The 27,113-nt window shown below is 43.1% G+C and overlaps 2 protein-coding genes across 7 annotated transcripts in view; one reads left to right on the top strand and one right to left on the bottom strand.

The window, feature by feature from the left end:
- LOC123766246 (axonemal dynein light intermediate polypeptide 1) overlaps positions 1 to 27,113 on the bottom strand; it is a 41,767-nt gene that overhangs the window by 3,634 nt on the left and 11,020 nt on the right. Inside the window, exons 1-7 of one of the 2 annotated variants that reach the window (XM_069301990.1) lie at positions 16,985 to 17,185; positions 11,461 to 11,527; positions 6,701 to 6,813; positions 5,254 to 5,386; positions 3,116 to 3,173; positions 497 to 584; positions 49 to 153 (exon numbers count right to left, since the gene is read on the bottom strand). In XM_069301990.1, the coding sequence (XP_069158091.1) occupies positions 49 to 153; positions 497 to 584; positions 3,116 to 3,173; positions 5,254 to 5,386; positions 6,701 to 6,813; positions 11,461 to 11,527; positions 16,985 to 17,062 (642 nt within the window). In that variant the 5' untranslated portion in view covers positions 17,063 to 17,185. Of the gene's footprint in view, positions 1 to 48; positions 154 to 496; positions 585 to 3,115; positions 3,174 to 5,253; positions 5,387 to 6,700; positions 6,814 to 11,460; positions 11,528 to 16,984; positions 17,186 to 27,113 lie in introns of those variants that run through there. The other variant, XM_069301998.1, reaches the window with a different exon arrangement.
- LOC123763469 (uncharacterized) overlaps positions 22,213 to 27,113 on the top strand; it is a 109,306-nt gene continuing 104,405 nt past the window's right edge. For 3 of the 5 annotated variants that reach the window (XM_045750623.2, XM_045750608.2, XM_045750600.2), the window contains exon 1: positions 22,246 to 22,346. The gene's annotated coding sequence lies outside the window, so the exon portion shown is untranslated. Of the gene's footprint in view, positions 22,347 to 27,113 lie in introns of all 5 variants that reach the window. The other 2 variants (XM_069301982.1, XM_045750615.2) reach the window with 1 other exon arrangement.

Genomic DNA, 27,113 nt, shown 5'->3' with positions numbered 1-27,113 from the left:
CAGAAGCCGTCTGTACCAGTCAAACTGTCGTTAAGTGGCATTAAGTACCTGTCTTTTCCACGCCTCCAGTCGGCGCACCTCGGCCTCCAGTCCAGCCACGCCGTCCTCCAGTTGGCTCAGTTCCCCCTCCAGCTCCCACTTCCCGCTCTCTGACTGCACAGAAATGTAGGTTATTGTTAATATGTTATCTCTGTACTATGGGCCACCTTCTCTTTAGTGGCCTTGATGGGGACATGAAGCCCCGAGGGCCACGATCTTTCTGATAGCTTCGACAGGGACAGATAGCCAGTGACTTGTCAAAGTTCCCCCATAATAATCCGAGGGCCAAACGACCTTGTGATCGTCTTGATCCTACTAGTCTTCAGTCCAAATTCCTAAAAAAAAAAAAAAAAAAACTGCCAAAAGTAATTATTAATTATAATTATTTACGTTAATATTGATATAAAATAAGGAGCAGAAATGAAAACAGTTACAAAATATTGAAGGTAATAAATACCTGAATTGCTTTGGTGGCTCCGAACTCGGAGGCGCTCTGGAAGAGACACTGGAAGGCTGATACGGTCATACTGGCCTCATCCCGGACCCTGACCAGAAGTAGAGTTAGTGAGGACGGGCGGAGCTACCGGGAAGGGAAGGAGAGTTAGTGAGGAAGGGGCGGAGCTACTGGGGATGGAAGTGGAGTTAGTGAGGAAGGGGCGGAGCTACTGGGGATGGAAGTGGAGTTAGTGAGGAAGGGGCGGAGCTACTGGGGATGGAAGTGGAGTTAGTGAGGAAGGGGCGGAGCTACTGGGGATGGAAGTGGAGTTAGTGAGGAGGGGCGGAGCTACTGGGGATGGAAGTGGAGTTAGTGAGGAGGGGCGGAGCTACTGGGGATGGAAGTGGAGTTAGTGAGGAGGGGCGGAGCTACTGGGGATGGAAGTGGAGTTAGTGAGGAGGGGCGGAGCTACTGGGGATGGAAGTGGAGTTAGTGAGGAGGGGCGGAGCTACTGGGGATGGAAGTGGAGTTAGTGGGGAGGGGCGGAGCTACTGGGGATGGAAGTGAAGTTACTGGGGAGGGAAGTGGAGGAAGGGACAGAGCTACCTGGGAGGGAAGTGTAGTGAGGAAGGGGCGGAGCTACTGGGGATGGAAGTAGATCTACCGGGGAGGGAGTTAGTGAGGAAGGGGGTGGTGTTACTGGGGAGAGAAGAGAAGTTATTGTGCAGAATCTGTGGCAAGTGATGGACACCGCCTTGACCACTATCTACGTGAATGTGAACACCTGAGAGACATTAGGAATATGTGTAGAATAATAAACCCCACATTGTTTGAGTTAGGAAAACACTCAAATATTGATACCGTTCTTAAAAGATTTCCCCATTTTGCACCTGCAAGATAACGTAAGATTTTAAGGGTTGATAGATGTTAATCTTGTTTGAGGAGCTGTTCACTTGAGACAGTTAAGCAAGTCCCAGTTGTGTCTGGGTACAAGTGATAGGATGAACAACCCAGCGGGTTTTCTTCCTATTGGGGAGTGTTGTACATGCTGCTATGGCGGTGTGTCCACTCACAGGACGAGTGGCGCTGCCCAATACTGTCACTATGGCGGTGTGTCCACTCACAGGATGAGTGGCGCTGCCCAATAAACTCGCCCCTCGGGGCAAAATTAAAAAAAAAAAAAAAGATAAGTTATTGAGGATGGGGTGAAGGTATCAGGAACAGAAGTAGAGCTAGAAGAGGGGGGGGGGGGTGGAGCTACCGGGGAGGGAAGGGGAGTTAGTGGGTAGGGGGTGGAGTTACCAGAGAGGGAAGTGGAGTTAGTGGGTAGGGTGTGGAGTTACTCACCAACTAACAAGTATACCTTAGTGTTACGGCCCTAATGGGACGCAACCGGGTTCTTTTCTGATGGGGCCGGGTACCCAAATTCTAATACCAAGTTAGTAGAGGCTTTCAGGGGGTGAGCTCAGTAATGCAAGTAAAAATGAAAAGGGGAGGTACGTTAAACACACATGTCCGGCACTTTATACTATGTATAATTAGTCTTCCACCACCATAGATAAATAAAAGTCACAAACGGGAAATATCACTACACAATGTACATTATCGTCTCACTCTGAAGACGTTGAACACTTGACGAAGCTCACTCCGTGCAGTCTTGCCCGGTTTCCTATTCCACGGCACTACCCTCTGCAAGTACCAGGAAACCACAATGAATCTACCCTGGCCACAGGCCAGTCAAATCACAATTCCACTGGGTACCTTGTCGTGATGGCCCACAACCACAGTCCAGCCTGTAGCTGGCAGGTACCAATTAGCCTCGCTGTTAGGCCACTTCACGACGTATACTAGGGTTGCGCGCCCTAGGCAGGAGCCTCGTGTAACTCGCTGGTTACTCTCCTCGTTCGGCACCACAGTCGGACGTCTCTTCCACCAGCCAGCCCCGGGTATGGCAAATCCCGTCACTGCCACTCCTCAGGCAGACAGTTGAACACACTGCGGTGCTCGTCCGGCGGCGGCTCACTGCTTCTGCAAAGCAGACTGGTGAAGAGACCTTGGCTGCCTTGGGTAAACTGACTCTTCCTGCATCACAACAGCCCTATGTTGACTCTGTGAAAGCAGACACGTCATCAGTACTGGGACACTACATGGGAACCACTAGGAAACATCACTTACTGGCTTATACGCAAACGTACAGCTTCAAGCTCAATAGATGGTGCTGATGTTGTGAGCACCACCTCACCAGAGGTCAGCACTAGCTACCTCACGAGCTACCAGGACAAGAATCTAGCATGTCGAGCTGGCATATTCCTGCCACCACTAGATGGCGTCGTCCATTTCATGGGGGTTTCGGGAGCGGACTCACAGATGGCGTTGACGTCACTGCTCCGTGTTCGGATGATGAACTTGGGTTCGTAACACTTAGCCCTGATCATAGTCCAGGAGTAATCTTTGTATATACACCGAGGTGTGGAGAATACCTCTCGGTGTGTATATCCTATAGTTGAATTAGCATTGAGGGCGCTAAATTAAGCTTATACTGCGATTAGTGTGGGAAGGAAGGGGCGTTGAAGTAAGCCTATACTGCCCTTAACGTTAGTCAGCTAGACAGGAAGAAGCAGGAATTAGACAGTAACTCACCTAGACAGCAGGAGCCCACGTTCAGGACAGTCTAACGTCACCTGTCGAATCAACTCGTCTGCAATATATTAATGCAAGTGCTCTTATTAGTAATATATTATGGACGTTCTCTTATTAGTAATATATTAATGCACGTTCTCTTATTAGTATTGAGAGTATCAGCACTGCTGTTTGTCACGCAACAGAAGACACACAACAAAAGTCACGCAACAGAAGACACACAAGAGTCACGCAACAAGAGTCACGCAACAAGAGACACATAAAAAGTCACACAACAAGAGCAAGAGCCAATAAGTGACTCACAACAAGAGCCACTTCCAGCAAAAGCCCAACCAAACAAATCACTCCCAGCAAGAGCCACAAGGAAAAAAGAGCCCTATTCAACAAGATCAACACACAACAGGAGACCCCAACAAGAGCCAAGACCATCAGTGGTTTCATAAAGTTATATGACAAAGAGTTCCGGGAAGGCGGGACACCACGAGCTCTCATCCTGTAACTACACTTAGGTAATTACACTACAAAAGACCCCCCCAACAAGAGCCCCGCACAAGAGACATCTAACAAAAGGAGACACACAACAACACGCTATAAGTGTTAGTGGCCTTGCAACAATGTTATGTACTCTCACAAACCTATTGAACCTTGTACATAAATCTATATAAATAAAAATGTAAATGTTCGTTTGTTCAAAATCGCTAATCTCCGAAAGTTCTTCACCGATTGCTTTGAAATTTTCACACAACGTTCGATTCGCATACGAGCAGGTTTATATATACATATTATATAGATGTCACGTCTGTGACGGTAAAAATAATGTTTTTCTGAAAAACTGTGTTTTTCATGCGAGGGAAATCTTCGAAACCTCTTTACCGATTGCTTTGAAATTTTGACATAATGTTGTATTCGAATAGGCGCATGTTATTGTATACCTACTATATGCATGCCTCACCTGTGACAGGAAAAAAACATGCGCGTTTTAAAAAACAGTGCCATCTATTGGACGTAAGAGCAACACACGCTGTAATCTCCAAAAGATCTAAACTGATTGCTTTGAAATTTTGACACAACGTTCCTTTCGAATATGCGCTTTTTTATATATACCTACTATATAGATGCCACACCCGTGACAGGTAAAAACATGCTTTTTTTTAAACAGCGCCATCTGTTGCACATAAGAGCCACATGCTATACTAAATATGTTATGATTCAATTTCCTTGTTTCCGATTGCATTGATAAATTTAATTTTCATAGATTTTGATTTATTTTCATTTTGATTTATTTATTTTGTGACATTGCGTTGGAATTGAGCCGTTTTGTTTATCATACCGTTCATTTCATGAGAATATATTTTTTTCATTGTTTCTCATTTCGTTTTTTAACTGTTCTTATTTTTAAGTTATGGGAACATCAGTTCATTTGATGTTCCCAATTTTCTGATGGGAACATCAGATTATTAGGGAATGCATCAGACGAGGGAGTGGAGAATGGTAGGGAGGACGAGGGGACAGGGGAGTTGGGAATGGTGGGGAGGACAAGGGGTCGGTGGAGTGGGGGATGGTGGGGAGGACAAGGGGACGGGGGAGGAGGGAATGGTAGGCTCCGTAACGCAATGTGTTGTTGAGCCACAGCAATGCGTGGCTGGGTACAGCTAGTAAATAAATAACTAAATAAATAAACAAGTGATAGAAAATTCTCAGAAAAATTGACAGGGTAGATAAAGATAAACTGTTTAACATAGATGGTACGCGAACAAGGGGACACAGGAGGAGACTGAGTACGCATATGAGCTACAGGGACGTTAGAAAGAACTTTCTCAGTGTCAGAATAGTTAACAGATGGAATGCATTAGGCAGTGATGTGGTGGAAGCTGACTCTATACAGTTTCAAATGTAGATTTAATAGAACCCAGTAGGCTCATACACAAGTTGATTGACAGTTGAGAGGCGGGACCAAAGACCAAGAGCTCAACCCTCTCAAGCACAACTAGATGAGTATAACCAGGTGAGTTCGTACCATAACACTCACGGTACAACAAGAGACACGTACGAGACACGTACCATAACACTCACGGTACAACAAGAGACACGTACGGGACACGTACCAGAACACTCACTGTACAACAAGAGACACGTACCATAACACTCACGGTACAAGGCCCGCCGTATAGCACAAATGCCTTTTGTTCTTGCCTGTTGTTCCTGGATCTTCAGGTCCAGTTGTTCCCAGAGCTGGATGACCGCCGTCCTGCTGGGTGGCGCCCGCGACACCTGTGGTAGTGGGGGTGGTTGTGGTGGTGGTTATAGTGGTGGTAGTTAGACCCTTACCCCAATGCCCGACAGCACTCGATGAGGTGATTGCGAGGTGTGTCGATGAAATATCTGTCCTCCAATTTGAACACCGAGTGCTGTCGGGGATTGCAATAAGGGGATGACGACTACCAGTTCTTTTGAACAGTCGATGTTAAGTGGGTTAAGTATTAGTGGGTTAAGTACTAGTGGGTTAAGTATTAGTGGGTTAAGTACTAGTGGGTTAAGTATTAGTGGGTTAAGTACTAGTGGGTTAAGTACTAGTGGGTTAAGTACTAGTGGGTTAAGTACTGGATACGCTAAGGCGCATCAACCCGTCCTCGACTCGAGTCCATTACATCCAGCGGTCAACCCCACCCCACTCCATTAGGTGAGTATTAGGTGAGTACAGACGCATTCATAAATGTTTACATGCTGTTCACTCAAAACGGGAATTTTTTCAAATATAAATTAATAATATTATAATATATTAGCATAATGTGTATATATAAAAGCATAGGTTAGGTTCGGTTAGGTGTTTAGGTTCTGTTGGCGATTATTTGTATTTGTAGTACGTGGGTGAAGCATTTACAGCGTTGTGGTTCGAACAAAATTCGTCAGTGAAGTACTTATTCCGGAAGTGTTCGAACAAATATATATTATATATATATATATATATATATATATATATATATATATATATATATATATATATATATATATATATATATATATATATACATATATATATATATATATATATATATATATATATATATATATATATATATATATATATAGAAAACTCACCCCAGAAGTGACTCGAACCCATACTGCCAGAAGCACTGCAACTGATGTACAGGATCCCTTAACCACTCGACCAACACGACAAAGAGGATGGTAGCCGAGGCTAATTCCCCATCTCCCCGCCGGCACTCTGTTGGTAATCTTGGGCATGGTATTTTATCAAATCACCTCATTCTTTGGGGCACACGTGAGGAACACAAAAAATCCTGTACATCAGTTGCAGTGCTTCTGGCAGTATGGGTTCGAGTCACTTCTGGGATGTGAGTTTTCAGTTGTATACATGACTGGAGACCGTTCAGACCATATTATATATATATATATATATATATATATATATATATATATATATATATATATATATTGTATTTATATATACACTACCACTCACAGGATGAGTATGGGGTGCACAATAAACTGACACAGGATCAATACGACATTCTATTGCTGCCTTGTTCGTCCTGTGCACAATAAACTAGCAATAAGACTCACCCTCTGGATCCAGTTGACGCCTTGTTCATCCTGCCATTCGCAAGGTGGGATGAGAACATCTATGATTCTCTCACCTCTCTCTCTCTCAGTGAGGTCCTCCGGCTCCACCATGTCTGAGGGAAGATAATGGTTGTTGTCAGTCCACCACCACTACCACTACCACATTGGATAGGACTTATTCACTGAGAACAATAGAAAAGTGTGCGAAGAACTCAATAGGTCTTCACAATAGAGCAAGGAGACGTTCCTGAAGTAAAGGGATGAAACCAATATAAGTATCACTGGAGGGCTTTGAAATAAAGGTGAATTAAAACGTTTCTTGCTGTAGCTAGATGCAGTTATGCCTGTGACACCAGATATCACCGTGGATACTAAGAGAAGTAGCAGAAGCCTGGTGCTGGCGTCCTACTATGATATATATATATATATATATATATATATATATATATATATATATATATATATATATATATATATATATATATATATTATATATATATATATATATATATATATATATGTTTCATTGAATATGACCGCATATTCTGTATTTATTATTTTCTGGTTTAGGGCTTCTATCCCTCTAACTATTTTCTTAGCATCAGGGCTTAATTGAAATAGGAGTTCTCCAAAACTCATTTTCGTACTTTTAAGGTGAAGAAAAGAAGTGATTTACTATAGAGTGTATTACACTTATTTGTATAATTTGCACGACGTTTCGAACCTCCATGGTTCATTCTCAAGTGAACAGATCTTACAATACTAGTTGATTTTATACCCGCATTAGGTCAGGTGATAATACAATGAAGGTGAAAACATGGGGGGATACATAAGGGATAAACATAGGGGCTGCAGAAGGCTTATTGGCCCATACGAGGCATCTCCTATCTAAACACAAAGATTAATCCAGTGTAATTGGCCTGTTATGTTGGACATTGTCTTCTGTGTTGGCATCGATATGTTCTTGTCTTGTCCTTACTCTCATGGTGGGTAGAGTAAATAGTTCCGTGATTTGGGTGTTCATGGTAGGTCGCTCTATTCTTATGTGAATTGCCTCAAGAATTTGTAATCTTTTTGAATCTTGGGTTTTGTCTATTATGCAAGTATTCTTGTTCAACATTTCTCTTGTTAGAGTAATGTCATGGGCTTGTCTCATGTGATTCCTAGGGGCACCAGATTGAAGATGGCATGTCAAACGCCTCGTCAGCTTGGTCGACGTCATACCTATGTACTTACATTGAAGGTTACATCCTTCGTGGGGGCAAGTGTACATGTATACAACGCTTGACTGCTGTAGAGGGTTCTCCGTCGGCTTCGGGCTGTTTTTGATAAGGAGTTCGGAAGTCTTCTTGGTTTTGTAGAATATTATCAGGTTTATGTTTTGGTTAGGAGTAGTGCTTTTTACTCCTTTACGGATTATTTCTTTCATTATTCTTTCCTCTTTTATATGTTCACTGTGCATGGTTGATTTGTAATATAATTTTATTGGGGGTGTTGTGGTTTCTGTTCTAGGTTCTGAATTATACCAACGGTCCAAGTGTCTTCTTATAGCAGCGTTTATTTCCGCGTTGCTATATCCGTTGTTCACCAATACCTGAGTTACTCTTTCAAACTCTCTACTCACGTTGCTCCATTCATAGCAGTGGGTAAGCGCTCGACGAATATAAGCATTGAGAACACTGGCTTTGTATCTTTGGGGGCACTCACTTCTACCGTTCAGGCATAATCCTATGTTGGTGGGCTTGGTATATACGTTGGTGCTTAAAGAGGTTCCTGTTTTTGTTATTAGTACATCCAAGAATGGCAGACTGTTATTTTCACTATTTTCATGTGTAAATCGGAGTACTGACTCTCTCTCTAGGTGTCTTTTTAGGTCAATTAGTTCATCTGAGTCTTTTACTATTACGAATATGTCATCTACATAACGGCAGTATACAGTTGGTTTTTGTCTGCTACTGAAGACCCTATCTTCGATGGTTCCCATATAAAAATTAGCAAATAAAACTCCTAAGGGGGAGCCCATTGCTACTCCGTCTATTTGTAAATACATGTCTCCTTGTGGACTGATGAAAGGGGCTTCCTTTGTACATGCTTCGAGAAGACTTTTCAAGTGTGGCTCAGGTATGTCTAATTTGGGGGTGCTCTCGTCTCTGTATACTCTGTCCAGTATCATTCCTATGGTTGTGTCGACTGGGACGTTGGTAAAAAGGGATTCAACGTCCAGGGAAGCGATGATTCCATCGGGCTGGATAGATTTGATCAATTCTAGGAAATCTGCTGATGATTGTAGACTAAACTTACTTGGAGTGTATGGAGTTAGGAGTTCATTGAGTTTCTTTGCCAGGTGATAAGTTGGGGTTGGTATTTGGCTGATTATAGGGCGTAGTGGGTTACCTGGTTTATGCGTCTTAACATTGCCGTAGGCATATCCTAAGCCATAGTCGCCTTGAAGTTTATTGAAATGCACACTACCTTTCTTTGCGTTGATTGCTGTAATTGTTTTGTTTACTTTCCGCTTAAGGTCTTCTACGGGGTTCCTCGTGATTCGTTGAAATTTGGAGTCGTCACTTAGGATGTCGCTAATTTTGTTCATGTATTCATGGGTAGGAATCAATACATATGCTGCTGTTTTGTCGGCTTTTCTTATTGTTACGTCTTTCAGATTTTTTAGTTGTTTCGCTGCTTCTTTGAGTCGTGGGGTTAAGATTGTAGATGAATATGTTCCTCGTTTTTTCCCTGCTTCTGCAAGTAGTTCAGCTTGAAGTGTGTCAGTGGTGATGACTTTTTTGTTGTCTTCTAGCTTATGGATATCGTCCAGAAGCATTTCGATTTCCAGGCGTTTTTGATGCATCTTTGGTTTAGATAAGAATTGACAATTTAAACCAAGATTTAAGAGGTCTCGTTGGTCCTGGGTAAGATCATAAGAAGTCAGGTTAAAGTAGCCATCTTTAGGACGAGGGATTTTTAGCTGTCCACCGTTTAGGGATGTTAACTTACGGAGTGTCTTTGTTTCTACAAGAGTTTTATGTTGTTGTTTCAGGTTAAATAGTTTACTGTTGATGATTTGCTTGAGTTGGATAGGGATGTCGTACTGGGTCCATTTGTTTAACAGATGCTCCGCCTGCTCTATGAAGGTTTGGAGGGCTTCCTTCTTCTTGTTTAGTTGATGCCGAATGAGCTCTTGCCTATACCTATAGGTAAACTCTGTATTGCGGACTGCTGGGTCATGTGGGTTTATATTGGTGTATACTGGCAGCAGGTTTTCTTTCAAACATGTTTCATTGAATATGACCGCATATTCTGTATTTATTATTTTCTGGTTTAGGGCTTCTATCCCTCTAACTATTTTCTTAGCATCAGGGCTTAATTGAAATAGGAGTTCTCCAAAACTCCTTTTCGTACTTTTAAGGTGAAGAAAAGAAGTGATTTACTATAGAGTGTATTACACTTATTTGTATAATTTGCACGACGTTTCGAACCTCCATGGTTCATTCTCAAGTGAACAGATCTTACAATACTAGTTGATTTTATACCCGCATTAGGTCAGGTGATAATACAATGAAGGTGAAAACATGGGGGGATACATAAGGGATAAACATAGGGGCTGCAGAAGGCTTATTGGCCCATACGAGGCATCTCCTATCTAAACACAAAGATTAATCCAGTGTAACAGGCCAATTACACTGGATTAATCTTTGTGTTTAGATAGGAGATGCCTCGTATGGGCCAATAAGCCTTCTGCAGCCCCTATGTTTATCCCTTATGTATCCCCCCATGTTTTCACCTTCATTGTATTATCACCTGACCTAATGCGGGTATAAAATCAACTAGTATTGTAAGATCTGTTCACTTGAGAATGAACCATGGAGGTTCGAAACGTCGTGCAAATTATACAAATAAGTGTAATACACTCTATAGTAAATCACTTCTTTTCTTCACCTTAAAAGTACGAAAAGGAGTTTTGGAGAACTCCTATTTCAATTAAGCCCTGATGCTAAGAAAATAGTTAGAGGGATAGAAGCCCTAAACCAGAAAATAATAAATACAGAATATGCGGTCATATTCAATGAAACATGTTTGAAAGAAAACCTGCTGCCAGTATACACCAATATATATATATATATATATATATATATATATATATATACCCACCAGGTGGGTACACCAAGTACACCAGGTGAGTACACCGAGTACACCAGGTGAGTACACCAGGTGAGTACACCAGGTGAGTACACCAGGTGAGTACACCAAGTGAGTACACCAGGTGGGTACACCAGGTGAGTACACCAGGTGAGTACACCAGGTGAGTACACCAAGTGAGTACACCAGGTGGGTACACCAGGTGAGTACACCAGGTGAGTACACCAGGTGAGTACACCAGGTGAGTACACCAGGTGAGTACACCAGGTGGGTACACCAGGTGAGTACACCAGGTGAGTACACCAAGTGAGTACACCAGGTGGGTACACCAGGTGAGTACACCAGGTGAGTACACCAAGTGAGTACACCAGGTGAGTACACCAGGTGAGTACACCAGGTGAGTACACCAAGTGAGTACACCAAGTGAGTACACCAGGTGAGTACACCAAGTGAGTACACCAGGTGGGTACACCAGGTGAGTACACCAGGTGAGTACACCAGGTGAGTACACCAAGTGAGTACACCAGGTGAGTACACCAAGTGAGTACACCAGGTGGGTACACCAGGTGAGTACACCAAGTGAGTACACCAGGTGAGTACACCAGGTGAGTACACCATACCTTCATCCCCTGTACCCATCTCCAGGACGGCGTGGATAACAGCCAGATCATCCTGGGATTCTTCCATCTGAAATGACCAATTTTTAACCAGTTAGATAATTTAAATTGGAATCATATTTACAAATTAAAAATCAAATTTATTAACAAAATGTCGTGTATAGATTATAACAATAATCACTACGCTGTTCACATACAGCGTAGAAAGTATGTTTTGAGTACGTATATTGTGTATATTTTCTTTCAAGCATATACAGTATAGGTAACATTATATAGGACTAATAGTTACGCATGTATTTTCACCTGATGCATTTGTTCACCCAGCAGTAATTAGATACCCTGTGAACCGGAAGCCGGAGTTTACCTGAGAGCCACTAACACTAGTGGCTTCGACGATGACAGGAAGCCGGCGGCTTGTCCAAGGTCCCTCTATTTGCCAGTAATACAGGAGAGTCCCCTCGTGGGGCAGTGGCAAAACACTCGCCTGGCGCATCGACCTGGGTTCGTATCCTGGCTGGGAAGGATTGACCGGGCGCCAATCCTTAACTGTAGCTTCTGTTCACCCAGCATTGGAAGGGGTACCTGGTTGTTAAACGATTTGGCGGGTCGTATTCCGGGAAATATTAGGACTAAGAACTTGTCTGAAATGCTACGCGTGCTGGCGGCTGTGTAAGAATGTAAGAACTCTTAATTTTTTTGTTAATTTTGCCCCGAGGGGCGAGTTTATTGGGCAGTGCCACTCATCCTGTGAGTGGACACACCGCCATAGTGACAGTATTGGGCAGCGCCACTCATCCTGTGAGTGGACACACCGCCATAGTGACAGTATTGGGCAGCGGGACTCATCCTGTGAGTGGACACACCGCCATAGCAGCATGTACAACACTCCCCAATAGGAAGAAACCCCGCTGGGTTGTTCATCCTGTCACTTGTACCCAGACACAACTGGGACTTGCTTAACTATCTCAAGTGAACAGCTCCTCAAACAAACATCTGTCAACCCTTAAAATCTTATGTTATCTGGTGGGATGCAAAATGGGGGAATCTTTTAAGAACAGTCCTATATTTGACAAATAGTGTTTTCCTAACTCGAACAATGTGGGGTTTATTATTCTACACATATTTCTAATGTCTCTCGTGTGTTCACATTCTCTCAGGTAGTGGTCAAGGCGGTGTCCATCATGTCCGTCACTCTCACCACAGATTCTGCAACTCCGCTGTTCAACTGTTTTTCCATTCCGAATTTCCATGGATGTTTGCATCCAAGACGGATTCTTGCTATTACTGATTCTCTTCCGCGGCCACCATCTCTTCGTCCATGATAATTGGGATTCCCAGCTGCAACCATATTGTACCATCGTACATATTCTGGTTTGTGCTTCTATCCTCCTTTCCTCAGTTACCTTGTCACGGTGATGTTGCCTGACAATACCTCTAATTTGTAGTAGAGTCTTGGGTATGAAGTATTCAATATGGTCTCCTTCAGCAGCCAGCACATCTGCCCGTTCATTCTCATATATTCCAACATGGGAGGGGATCCACAGAAACTTGACGACTCTTCCCTGGTTGATTAGTACCCTTACAGCTCTCTTTATTTCAGCGACCGCAAGATTTTCTGCCCGATTTTTACTTAGGCTTTGTAACGCTGCTTTGCAGACCACTGCGCCATTAGTGTTTCGTTCAAGGAATTTTAACGCCATAACAATGACAGTTAGCTCTGCTTGCGTTGAAGAAGCATAGTTTGCAATACGTGCTTTCTCTTCATTTCTGCGATGAAAGGCATTATTCCTAATTCCAGTGTATGCTGCACCAGCCCTGCCATTGACAGGGTTGGATGACCCATCAGTGTAGCTTTGATCTAGTTCATCTCCGGCTTCTTTATAAATTTCCTCGAGATACTTGTGCCTCATTTCTTGAGGTATGATGTTGGACTTTTTCGTTGCCATTTCATTGATGATCTTGCAGGAGTCATCCTCCCAGGGAGGTAACCTCTCTACAGGCAGGAGCTCACGGGCTTGCTCAAGCAGGTGAAGTTCTTCGAGGAAGCAGACTGATCTGTGATGCCATTTTTTGCTTCTCCTGTAAATAATACAGAACTCAGTTTTTTCTTGACAATATCATTTAAATTTTTTTTTTAAATTTTGCCCTGAGGGGCGAGTTTATTGGGCAGCGCCACTCATCTTGTGAGTGAACATACCGCCATAGCAGAATGTACAACACTCCCCAATAGGAAGAAAACCCGCTGGGTTGTTCATCCTGTCACTTGTACCCAGACACAGCTGGGACTTGCTTAACTGTCTCAAGTGAACAGCTCCTCAAACAAGAAGATTAACATTTATCAACCCTTAAAAGCTTACGTTATCTTGCGGGTGCAAAATGGGGAAATCTTTTAAGAACAGTATCAATATTTGACAAATAGTGTTTTCCTAACTCAAACAATGTGGGGTTTATTATTCTACAGTTATTCCTAATGTCTCTCAGGTGTTCACATTCACGTAGATAGTGGTCAAGGCGGTGTCCATCACTCTCACCACAGATTCTGCAGCTTCGCTGATCAACTGTTGTTTCCATTCCAAATCTCCATGGATATTTGTATCCAAGACGGATTCTCGCTATTACTGATTCTCTCCCTCGTCGTCCTCCTCTTCGGCCATACTGATTGGGATTGCCAGCTGCAACCATGTTGTACCATCGTACAGATTCACTGGTTTGTGCTTCTATCCTCCTTTCCTCAGTTACCTTGTCACGGTGATGTTGCCTGATAATACCTCTAATTTGTAGTTGAGTCTTGGGTATGAAGTATTCAATATGGTCTCCTTCAGCGCCTTCAGCAGCTAGCACATCTGCTCGTTCATTTCCACATATTCCAACATGGGAGGGGATCCACAGAAACTTGATGACTCTTCCCTGATTGGTAAGTATTCTCACAGCTCTCTTGATTTCAGCGACTATTGCAAGATTTTCTGCCTGATTTTTACTTAGGCTTTGCAGTGCTGCCTTTGAATCGGTGCAAATCACTATATCATTGTAATGGGGATCTCTGGCTATCCTAATTGCAAGCTTAGCATTCACTTCCTTAACTCTGCTTTTAACACTGATGAGGGACAACTCCTCTCGTAGATTAGACGATTTGGCAGTTCTTGGAACTCCAAGAATGATTATCATGGCTTCCTTTTGTTTGCTTTCGAGTCTTCTCATATCGCTTTGGGAGTAGGTGCATATAACTGGTGCGGCATCTTGTATATAAATAAATTATACATTTTGATGCAAGCCTAAAGTGTATATGGACGCAGGCTTCCTGTCCCTGACATCTAGAACAATCTAGGTACATAGGATCGCCGCCTGGTCAACCTGCCCACTCCGGTAAACAGTCCTATATAATAATGCACGAAATATTACCATCGACATTGTATACGAAAATAAAAAAATATTGTATTCCATTTGGAAAACTTATCGTACAGCAGACGGGAAAAAATGTCGTACTGTAATGAGGAAAATTAAAGTCCGCTAATGCGATTTTTTTTATAATCCTGTTATGCTATTTTTCATGGATATGGTAAAACATAATAGGAAATGTGATAAAAACATATGATCTCATAGTAGCGTCTTGAAGCGTTTGACGCCTTGTGACGACATAAAGCTTATGACGTCATATTGACGTCATACACCTTTGTGAACACGAAATATATATAAAACACAATATTTATTAATTATTAATTTCGATAGAATAGAAAAGGTTGAGTCAGGGTGGAATAGTTGGATTAGGCTAGGTTGGGTGAGAATAGGTTAAATTAATTCGCTTAAGCAACAATGACGTCCAGGGTACATAATTTTACCAGATTTTAGACCCTACTCATGTAAGGGGCGTCATGGGCGCTGCTTGACCTTGAAGCTGCATGAGTAATAACGGATTAACGGTCCTGGTTTATGTACCCATCCTGTGGGTAGTGTACCCATCCTGTGGGTGGTGTACCCATCCTGTGGGTGGTGTACCCATCCTGTGGGTGGTGTACCCATCCTGTGGGTGGTGTACCCATCCTGTGGGTGGTGTACCCATCCTGTGGGTGGTGTACCCATCCTATGTGTGGTGTACCCATCCTGTGGGTGGTGCTCAATGGGTTCTTAGGTCAGGTTCAAGTCATTTAGTACATCATTTTAGTGACGTTGTGAGGAGAGTTCGGGGTGTTCAGGCCAGTATGGAAGTCCCCACAAGGTGGACCTACTACCTACCTTGTGGTCAGTCTAAAGCTGACTAAATCCTGAGTACCTACGTTCTTCTAGGTGAAGAGGTGCATTAGGTGGGAGGAAATGTGCCCAACCATTTCTGTTCCGGCCAAGATTCCAACCCGGAATTGTCGATTGTGGAGAACGAAGCCGACTGCACTACCGGGAGGGGGGGGGGACTAAATCAGCTTCTTGAGTATACAGCCAACTGACCCAACTCCCGGGTATATATTTGCTGCTAGGTGAACAGAGGCATCAGGTTGAAGGTCACCGACTGATCTTCCACAACAGTTGCCAAACTCCGGGGTACATATTTATTTATTGCTAGGTGAAGATAGACATCAGGTTAAATAAAACGTGCCCAAACGTCACTGCCCCGCCTGGGGATCAAATAAGGGTCCATCGATACTGGAATGTACCAGTTGTTGGTTGTTGTCAAGGTCCCCGCGGCCCGGTCCTCGACCAGGCCTCCTGGTTGCTGGACTGGTCAACCAGGCTGTTGGACGCGGCTGCTCGCAGCCTGACGTATGAATCACAGCCTGGTTGATCAGGTATCCTTTGGAGGTGTTTATCCAGTTCTCTCTTGAACACTGTGAGGGGTCGGCCAGTTATGCCCCTTATGTGTAGTGGAAGCGTGTTGAACAGTCTCGGACCTCTGATGTTGATAGTTCTCTCTCAGAGTACCTGTTGCACCTCTGCTTTCAACGGGGGTATTCTGCACATCCTGCCATGCCTTTTGGTCTCATGTGGTGTGTGTGCAGGTTTGTATTTCTGTGTGCAGGTTTGTATTTCTGTGTGCAGGTTTGTATTTCTGTGTGCAGGTTTGTATTTCTGTGTGCAGGTTTGTATTTCTGTGTGCAGGTTTGTATTTCTGTGTGCAGGTTTGTATTTCTGTGTGCAGGTTTGTATTTCTGTGTGCAGGTTTGGGACCAGCCCCTCTATACTATTTTCCATGTGTAAATTATTATGTATCTCTCCCGCCTGCGCTCGAGAGAATACAGATTTAGGCATTTTAGTCGGTCTCAATAGTTTAAATGTTTTACTGAGTAAATTCTGGCGGTAAAGGATCTCTGCACGCTCTCCAGGTCAGCAATATATCCAGCTTTGAAAGGGGCTGTCATTGTGCAGCAGTACTCCACTCTAGAGAGCACTAGCGTCTTGAAAAGTATCATCATCGGTATAGCATCTCTAGTGTGAAAGGTTCTTGTTATCCAACCTGTCATTTTTCTTGCAGTTGTGACGGCTACTTTATTGTGTCCTTTAAAGATAAGGTCTTCCGACATGATAACTCCCGGAAGCTTACCGACTCGTCGGGGGTAGGGTCGTCGCCACCATCTGCCTTTGTCGGTGTCTCTAGCTGAAGCAGCCCCGCCGCGCTCATCTTGCTGTCGGTCGGCGTCTCTGTCACCCGACGGAGCTATATATAAACCGACACAGTAACGGAGACCGGATTAGAGATATATCCGGATGACTGACACACGGGTTCAGGGCGCTGGTCCGGCCACGCTCGTGGTGTGTGTGTGAGGGTTGTCATAGCAACGGACCGAACCCTCCCCCCCCCCCTCCTTGGGGTCTCTCTCTCCACCACCTGACGGCCACTACCCTCGAGAACAGGAAGCCGGCGGCTTGTCGAAGATCTCCCCCAATTTGTTTTGATAATCTTTTCCAGATTGATTTTGTAATTCAAAAGTCTTGGTATTTACGGCTTCGGCGGGTAGGCAGCTCTATGGGTAATAATTCATTGTCTGAACAGGCAGGCATTGTATATGGATACATATTAGGGTTATATGGAGGTTCCCCCCCCCCCTCCGGGTCGAACTACTGCCTGGTGGCACAAGTTGACTAGCTCCTGGATACCTATTTACTGCTAGGTGAACAGAGGCATCAGGTGACCATTCCCCAGGATGCAACCCCACACCAGTTGTTTTACACATTGACAGGGAAAACAGCTATATTTGTGTTCTTTGGTCCTAGGAAAAAAGATAACACGATCATGTTTGTGTTCTTTGGTCCTAGGAACATAGATAACAAGATCAAATCTGCCCTTTGACCCCAAAAAATATATGGAAGACAGTATCATAGATATATTCTTCGACGCAAGAGACAGAAAATCATGACATACTTGCGTTCTTTGACACCTAAATCACAGAAAACAGTCTATCTGTTCTTTATAATGCAGAAACACAGAAAACACGGTTATGTTCTTTGACCCCAGAAATATGGAAATGGTCATAGATGTGTTCTTTGACGCAATAAACACAAATATTCTGACGTTTGTGTTCGTTCACAACAAAAACATAAAAATACTGTTTATCTGACTTTTCAGAAAATAAAAACATAGAAATATCTGGTCTGTGTGTATTTTATAACTACCCAGAAGCTATAGAAAATTAGATCATTAGATATTTGATCCCTGAAACATAGCACACTCATCTTTGTGTTGAACGATTTGGCGGGTCGTATTCCAGAGAAAATTAGGATTAAGGACTTGTCCGAAACGCTATACGTGCTAGTGGCTGTACAAGAATGTACGAACTCTTGTATATATTTAAATAAATAATAAATAAATAAATAAATAAATTTATCTGGTCACAGACAACACATGATCAGGTATATGTTCATTGACAGCAGACACAAAGACTGCCAACACTGCCAATTTATGCGTTATATGGTTCCAGAAACAGAAAACATAGGCTTATATGTGTTCTATAACCACACAGAGAACTAGCTCAAATTTGTATTCTACGGCCCTGAAATATAGAAAAATAAGGCATGTACGTTTTCTTTGATCAAAGAAACATAGAAAACTGAGTCGTATGTGTTCATTGACAGCAGAAAGAGAAAACATTTTCATATTTATGTTTATCTGAGTTTACCTTAGAGACAATAACACAAGTGGCCTCGACTAGGACTGGAAGCCGGCGGCTTGTCAAAGGTCCCCCTCATTTGCCTTGTTGTTCTTTTCCAGCTGTACCTTGTGTTCTTTGACCCAAAAAAATTACCTAAATTTACCTGCCACTATCTCTCTAGTAGCCCTCGACGAGGACAGGAAGCCGGCGGCTTATCGAGAGTCCCCCTATTTGTTCTGATGATTCTGTCCACCGGGATTTTGAAATTCAACAGAGTTTTGGCATTTACGGCTTCGGCGAGTAGAGAGTTCCATGGGTTTATAACCCTGTGGGTGAAAAAGCATCTCTTATTCTAAGTCCTACATTGTGGCTTTTTGAACTTGAAACTGTTGCTCCTCGTTTGTGTTGTATCTGACATTCTGAGTAAGTTGTCTGGATCAACATCCTCCAAATTCTTCAGTGTTTTGAAGGTTTCAATGAGATCCGCCCTGTCATGACTGGTTTGCAGTGTTGTTAGCCCTGTGGCCCTTAACCGTTCCTGGGACAAGAGTTGACTTGGCTCTGGAATGATTTTTGTTGCCCGGTGTTGCACTTTCTCCAGAGCAGCTATATGTTCTTCTGAAGATGAGGTCTCCATGCTTGGATACAGTAATCCAAATGGGGCGCACCAGAGATTTATACAATTGCATAACTACCTATACTTTCGCTTGGCGCTTTACCCTGATAATTCCCTCCCTCCCTCCATGAAGTCAAAATTTGGTTTGATAAGTCTCAGGATTTCGTTGTCTTTTCTTTTTTTACTGCCGCTCCAACTTGTGCAATTTTAATGATTGATGGATTCTGACTCCAAGGTCCTTTTCTTCGTCAGTCTGTTGCAAGGTAATGTTGTTGATCTAGTAGTCGTGGTGGTTGTTATGCCCCACATGTAAGGTCTTGCATTTTTCGACATTAAAAAGCATTGGCAAGTCTTCTGACCATTTGCAGAGTTCATGTAGATCTCTTTGCAAGGCCTCAAAATCATTTTCACTTCCCACTTTACCATAGATCTTTGTGTCATATGCAAATTTAATAATGTGGTTTGTAATATTCTCATCTATATAATAATTGTATATGACAAAAAGGGGTTGACCCCAAAATGGACCTCCTGTTTTACCTCACTTACCACATTTCTCCAGTCAGATTCCTTCCCATTTAGCACCACTCTTTGTTTTATTTGTTTTAACCATTGTTTTATCCATTCTAGTATTTACCACTTATTCCATGTGCCTGTAATTTCCTTGCCAGTCTTTCATGTGGTACCTTATCAAAGGCTTTAGCAAAGTCCATGTATACTACATCAACCAGAAGTCCTTTGTCAGAGTAGCTGGTTACCGTTTCCAAAAATGTGAGCAGGTTTGTAAGGAAAGATCTATTGTAACAAACCCAGGTTGTGTCGAGTTTACAAGATTGTTCACTGAAAGATGGTGAATGATTCTCCCCATGAGCTTGCAGATGTGTGATGTCAAGCCTATTAGACGGTAGTTCTCCGCTGACCCCTTTCTGCCTTTTTATATAATAGGGGTGACATTTGCACATTTCCATTCCCGGGGAACTATCCCTTGGGCCAGAGACTTTGTGAAAAATAATTTCAGTGGCAGGCATAGTTCTTCTATTAGTTCCTTAATGACTTTGGATTGTATTCCATCCACACCTGGGGCTTTCCAGTCTTTTAGTTTGTTAATGTTCTTCCTGATTGTGTCCCATGTTATGGTTATATTCCTAAATTCATCAGAAACAAATACCTATTTGATATTCCAAGAGTACGACTTAGTCAAACTAGAAATGCTCTCCAAATCATGGGACCCAGAATGTGGAATGACCTTCCCAATTATGTCAAAGGCTGTACCTCTCTCAACCAGTTTAAGATGAAAACTAAGTACTACCTAATTAACTCCATGTAACCTACCTTACTTCTAAATGTCAACCTATGTCTTACTATTAAAAAAATAATGCTGTTTGTTGGCCAACTTGTATATTGGCTATTTTCTACCATGTCCTCCCCCTTTTTTTATCTTTTATTATTTTTTCTTTCAACGCAATTTATACTTTAAGCTCAATTACTATTAAGTTTTAGTCTAAGTGTTTTTTCCCCACCTCACCTTGACCGAAACATTATGTGTACTAGTGGCTTTAGGTATTGTATGTACTATGCAGGCGATGAGTCACAATAACGTGACTGAAGAATATTGACCAGACCACACACTAGAAGGTGAAGGGACGACGACGTTTCGGTCCGTCCTGGACCATTCTCAAGTCGATTGAGAATGGTCCAGGACGGACCGAAACGTCGTCGTTCCTTCACCTTCTAGTGTGTGGTGATTGATTGACGAAGATTAGGCCACCCAAAAGGTGGCACGGGCACGAATAGCCCGTAAGTGGTGGCCCTTTTGAGCCATTACCAGTATCAATATCAATAGATGATACTGGAAATCTGTGGAGGTGCGGCTGCACCCTGCGTGACGGGAGATGTCTCCCGTGCAAGTGTGTGGTCTGGTCAACATTGTATGTACTAGCTCTATCTATAAATCCAACATTATGTTTGTAAAACAACTATGAATGTACTTTCCTGAATAAAATTTACTTTACTTTACTTTACTTCCTTCTCTTCACCTCCTTGAAACACTTGTGAGGGGTGATGGGATGTCATCTAATCTTTCTAGTGTGAACATTGATGTAAAATATTCATTGTTACGATATCGACACCATTGCTGGAGTACGGAGTGGCAATTTCAGCGCCATCTATGGGTCTGGAGGCCACAATGAAGGACTGATGAAAGATGTTTTCACCCACAGGGTTATAAACCCATGGAACTGCCTACCCGCCGAAGCCGTAACTGCTAAGACATTACACTGCAGTTCAAAATCCAGTTCAATAAAATATAGACCAAGGGGGGGGGGGGGGGACCTTTGACAAACGGCCAGCTTTGTGTCCTCGTCGAGGCCACTATAGAGATGGTGGGTCTCTGGTAAATTCAGCTAGGTGTCTGGGATTTACATAGATTGACCCCGAGTTTGATTCCAGGACAGGGTAAAACGTTTGGAAACGTTTCCTTGCACCCGATCCTTCTCTTCATCCTACCAGAAAATAGATACCCAGGAGTATGCAAACTGTTGTGGGTTGCATCCTGGCGATGGTGAGTCTACGGGACCTCCATCACCATTCTGTTCCCGTCTGTTTCAAGAAGCTTCAAATAGACGTGAACTCAAATAGGTTTAGAGAAAGGTCAAGTAAATTGAATGGTAATTAAAAATGCCTCGAGGCAAAGGCTACGAAATTGGAACCATTAGAAATAGGAATGGACAAGTAATTGGGTTGCGGGGATACTACCAAATCCCAGGGAAATCATCTAAGAATAACGTAATTTAAAGTAGGGTTGGGAATAGGAAAATATGCTGGAAAATATTGTAAATAGGACAAAGACAGGTCCATTAAATTGGGGGCATAAAAAAAACAGAGAAATCATATTAAAATAGTGACATGAACCCTTCCAAATCTCTCCACAAAACTCCCATAAAACCATGCACCCAAGAGGCCACAAATCGCAGCAAATAGTCAGAGGAAGTAGGCAAGAGCAACCCAGACTAATTTGGCGGGAAACAATTTGAAAATGGCGCCAGAGAAAATGGGATCTTTGCGGCGGGCGTGACATCTGGCGGCGGCCGCGGGAGTCACTCATAATGGCTTGTTTGTTTATGTTTGGGGACCCGTCGCCCTGACCTGACTTTTCCCTGGATTTTCTCACCCACCTGCGATGGGGGAGAGCTGCGTGACCTAAGGTAGGGAGGCGTGGGCACCGAGGGCGTGGGCGGAGGCATGGGCTGGACGCGGGAGGCGCTGGGAGAAGGGTAAATGAGGCGGGAAGTGGAGGCGACGGCGGCCATTGACTTGGGCCGGTCCAGCCGCTGGTACACGGGTTTTCCTCGCTGTGAGGGGCAGTGGAGGGTTTTGGTGAGGGGCGGGGGAGGGGCAGAGGGAGGGGGTGGTTTGGGGGGAAGGTAGGGGTGATGGGGTGACTCCCACTAGGGGCTCAGTGTCAGGCAACCCCACGGTCCACCGCCCATGGGTGCTGCCTAGGGTCTGGGGCCCATTATAGCCCGCCAGGGATTATAGGCCATCACTGGCGGCCTATAACGACCCGATATAATGAATTGAATGACTGAGCAGACAGACCGTGGTTGGCTGCACGCAACATGTCATCCGCACTGGTCTGGGCGGATGAGTCACTTGGAAGCATTAAAAACATTCAGGTAACCCCTTAGCTGATGATATGTATGGTTTAGGCAGAAAATTAATTTGGTTGTACGATTTGACTAGTACCCTGCTCACAGTACATTGCTCGCAGTACTCTGCTCATAGTATAATTTCCACCGAAAGCCATTACGACTTGCAGTTTCTTCCTCATGTGATTTTTTTTTTAAATTGAATGCAGGTCGACATTCAATTCCTGACCGTCCAAGTGGTTGGGCACCATTCCTTTCCCTCATCTCGACCCATGTCCTTATCCTGACCCCCTTCCAAGTGCTGTATAGTTGTAATGGCTTGTGCTTTCCCCTGATAATTCCCTCCCTTCCCTCCCGGAGTGCTGTTGGCCAGGAAGAGCAAGGGGCAAGAAACGGCTGCTAGTTTAGCAGCTTTGTGTCCCCCTCTGCCCCTCAGACCATGAATGGCAGCAGCAGCGCAGCTAGCGCTTGGAACATGAATGGCAGCAACATAGCAAATTTGAGCTGTTTCTTCCTCAGCCTTTCTCTAAGGATTCGTTTTTATGGCGTGTGGTCAAATCGTACCCAAGCTCATTTTCCGATTGTCAAAGCCGTGTGTGTGTTAGGCTGGGTGAACTTCGATTAATTTTCAAAATCCCATTTATATAGTCATTTGAAATTGTGGTGAAGATTAGAAGTAGAGAAAGCCTTGAACCAAAACCATAATACGTCATACATGATGTCCGGGTGGTACTCAAGGATTTAAGCCATGTTTATTTCTATTATTGTAGTGAATATATTTTTATTTAATTGACGTATCATACTCTAGAGAACTATATGTGACATGTACAGACCAGTGGGGTTGGTCTGTACATGTGTTGGTTGGATTAGATGTGATGAAATGCACATCATGTAATTTTAATGTACTGTATTTGATAAAAAAAGACATTATATTATGTTTGTTCACTAATATGTCGTTGTTGTTGTTTTAGATTCAACTACTGTACTCACAACAAAAAGTTTCAAGTAGCACGGGCTATGGTGAGCCCGTAGTGGACTTTCCTGGCACAGGAGTGGGGCTGTAACTACTGATATGTCATTGGCTCAAAATGCAGGGATTGTTTTGGGTCTTACTGGGTATGAGAGAAGGCGCATCTTGTGGGGATTGTTTTGGCTCTTGCTGGGTTTGAGAGAAGGAACATCTTGGCACATCACATCACGTTTCTTTCACATTTGCTTATTATTTGTAATTTTGTCCACACATTTATACCAGTATGTTCACTGATTGGTGATCCTTAGCTTTAGCATCAAACTATAGAGTATATTCACTGACAATACAGCAACTACGAATGTATTTAAGGATTTAACGGTGTATTGTTATATTAAATGTTTGTGTTGAAAATAAGGTTTATTACATTCTGCATGGTACACTACATACACAATATGCTGAGCCAGTTGAAAATAAGTTTTATTACGTGATGCATTATACACTGTACACACTACATACACATGCTGAGCGACTTGAAATTAGGGTTCATTATATGCTTCATATTACACTGCAGCATGCACTATGTGCATGCTGAGGGACTTGAAAATAAGGTTTAGTACATTCTGCATTATGCATGGTTCATGCACTACATAAACAACACGCTTGGTTGAAAATGAGGTTTGTTACATGCCGTGATGTTCACAGAACACAATACATATACGGTGCACTGAACCCAAGTGAAGAATGTAGTACAATTTCGTTTAAAGATAACCTCTCATGGAGTATTTCTAAATGCCTACAGTTTTGACCTCAAATTTCAAAGTACTGAATCTTTTGTTTCCTATTTAAGCTATCAATTTGTCTCGTGTTTAATTATATTGAAGCTGTTGATTGAAGTTTCTTATTTAAGATGTCAATATTAAGGCACCCATGCAATTAAGCATTCTTTGCTTAATTATTCTGTGATTTGTAGTTTGATGTAAGGTCAGCTTAGAGTTAACCTTTGTGCTTGTCACTTGTGATGGAAAAATGTCCTTGTGATTATGTTCATTATAAAATGACAGTTTATTGTGCTATAATATTCTGCATTTATAATTTTGGTGCTAATGTAGTTGTAATATTGCAAAAGCCCAAATGACAACACTTTCAGAGTTGGGCTTTTCCACACATACTAATTCATTGTGTCAGGGGACAGGCAGCCAGAGTGTATTCATACATGTTAGGCTTATATTGAGGTCCTCCCCTTTCCCCCAGGGTCGAATTACTGACCGTGCCCAGGATGCAACCTCGCAACACGCTGACTGACTCCTGAGTGCCTACTTACTGCTAGGTGAACAGATACATCAGGTGAAAGGAAATGTGCCCAACCATTTTTGTCCCGCCCGGGATTTAAACCCGGAATTCTCGATTGTGAATAGAGAATGAACCCAACTGTGCTACCGGGACCCTAAAACATGTTCTGGGATGGGACGTGTTTGTGTTTGTTATCTTTATGTTGTACTTTAATCCCAACAGTGCCCCAGTTGCTGCTGGGGATTTCCTCCTATTCTCCAGACAATATCTTTGCTTCCCTCCTGTGCTCCAGTGTGTCTGGAGTTTCATCCTCTACTCCAGGCACACTCTGATGTCCTCTTGTGTGAGCCCAACTGCTTGGATTGGTTGGTTTAGCGATGGTCTTGCTGCTTGCAGGTAGGCAATCGATTCCCAATCAACCAAGTGGTTGTGCACCGTTCCTTCCCTCTGTCCTATCCCAGATCCTTGTTCTCATATCCTTTCCAAGTTCTATATAGTCATAATGGCTTAGCACTTTCTTCTGATAATTACCTTACCTTCCTCCTGTTCTCCAATTGCTGAGAGAGAAAAATATCAATGTGAAAGGCCTGAGACTTTTTAACACGCTCGTTGTAAATATAAGGAGCATAACAGGCTGGGTTCTCACGGTGTTCAAGAGAGAACTTGATAAACACCACCAAAGGATACCCGATTCAACCAGGTAATGACCCATACGTCAGGCTGCAAGCAGTCGCACCTATCAGCCTGGTTGACCAGACCATCAACTAGAAGGCCAGGTCAGAGATCGGGCCATGGGGACGTTGACCCCTCTGAATCATCAAAAGGATAACGGAAGGTAAACAACATATTCCCATTGATTCGTTGATGTTTTTGCTGATATGCATCTTTATGTAGTACAGTATTAAATATACATGTCATTTAGGGTTAAAACTTGTTGTGCGGCTCTCCACCAGAGTCCCCAACTAATGATTCTAGAGTTTCAGAGTGACCAGCGTGTAAAAAGTCTCAGATGCCCTAATCTGGGCATCTACCTGTTGTTGGTTCTAGGAATCCATGTCCCCGCCTGACAGTTGAGTGGACAACACTTCGGATTCGTAGTCCTGAAGTTCAGGGTTTGATTCTCCGGTGAAGGCGGAGACATGGGCAAAGTGTTTTTCACCTTGATGCCCCTGTTACCTAGCAGTAAATAGGTACCCGGGAGTTAGACAGCTGTGCTTCCTGGGGGTGTGTAACAAAAAAGGAGGCCTGGTTGAAGACCGGGATGCTAAGCCTTGAAATCATCTCAAGATAACCTCAAGATAACCCCCATGGCCCAGTCTCTGACCAGGTCTCCTGGTTGGTGGTCTGGTCAACCAGGCTGTTAGATGCAGCTGCTCACAGTCTGATATATGATTTACAGCCTGCTTAATCAGGTATCCCTATGTCTGTTAGCCCTATGTCTGTCTGATTTGAGGATGAGAACAATTACCAGAGCAAGCTCAGTACCCTGGGGGGACTGAACTTTTCACATTGGAGGATCCAGATTTGTCTTTGTTGACTAATGTTCCTTTTAGCCTTAAATATAACCAGATGATAAGTCACAATGTGCCTGAAGACGTGATTTCCAAACCACACATCAGAAAATGAAGAGACGATGACATTTTGGCCTGTCTTGGACCATTATGAAGTTGCCTTTTGGCTTGAATCTGGCACCTTGCACGTTCATGCATCTTACCCTGGTCGTGGTGAGCTGTCTGTAGAGTGGTACCACAGTTTTCGTATTTAATTCATTCCCAGAAACGGTACAAAAACCAAAATCTACAAAAATCGAAATGAATTTTCCATAAGAAATAATGTAAATTGAATTAATTTGTTCCACACCCCAAATATATTAATATTTAACTAAAAAAAATACATTTTATAGAGAATAATACTCTTAGGTACCTTACCTTTATTGAGAACTCTTGTTGGCATATGGAAAACAGTGAGGAAGTGGGGGGAGGAGAGGTGTTAGTGTTTGGAGGGCAAGTTCCCTTCCATTATAACAACAGTGATGACATTTCTGGGGTACTCTCTCTTACGTT

Source organism: Procambarus clarkii, chromosome 5 (genome assembly GCF_040958095.1).
Source record: "Procambarus clarkii isolate CNS0578487 chromosome 5, FALCON_Pclarkii_2.0, whole genome shotgun sequence".
Taxonomy (NCBI): Eukaryota; Metazoa; Arthropoda; class Malacostraca; order Decapoda; family Cambaridae; genus Procambarus; species Procambarus clarkii.
This window is presented reverse-complemented; position numbering and strand designations above follow the sequence as displayed.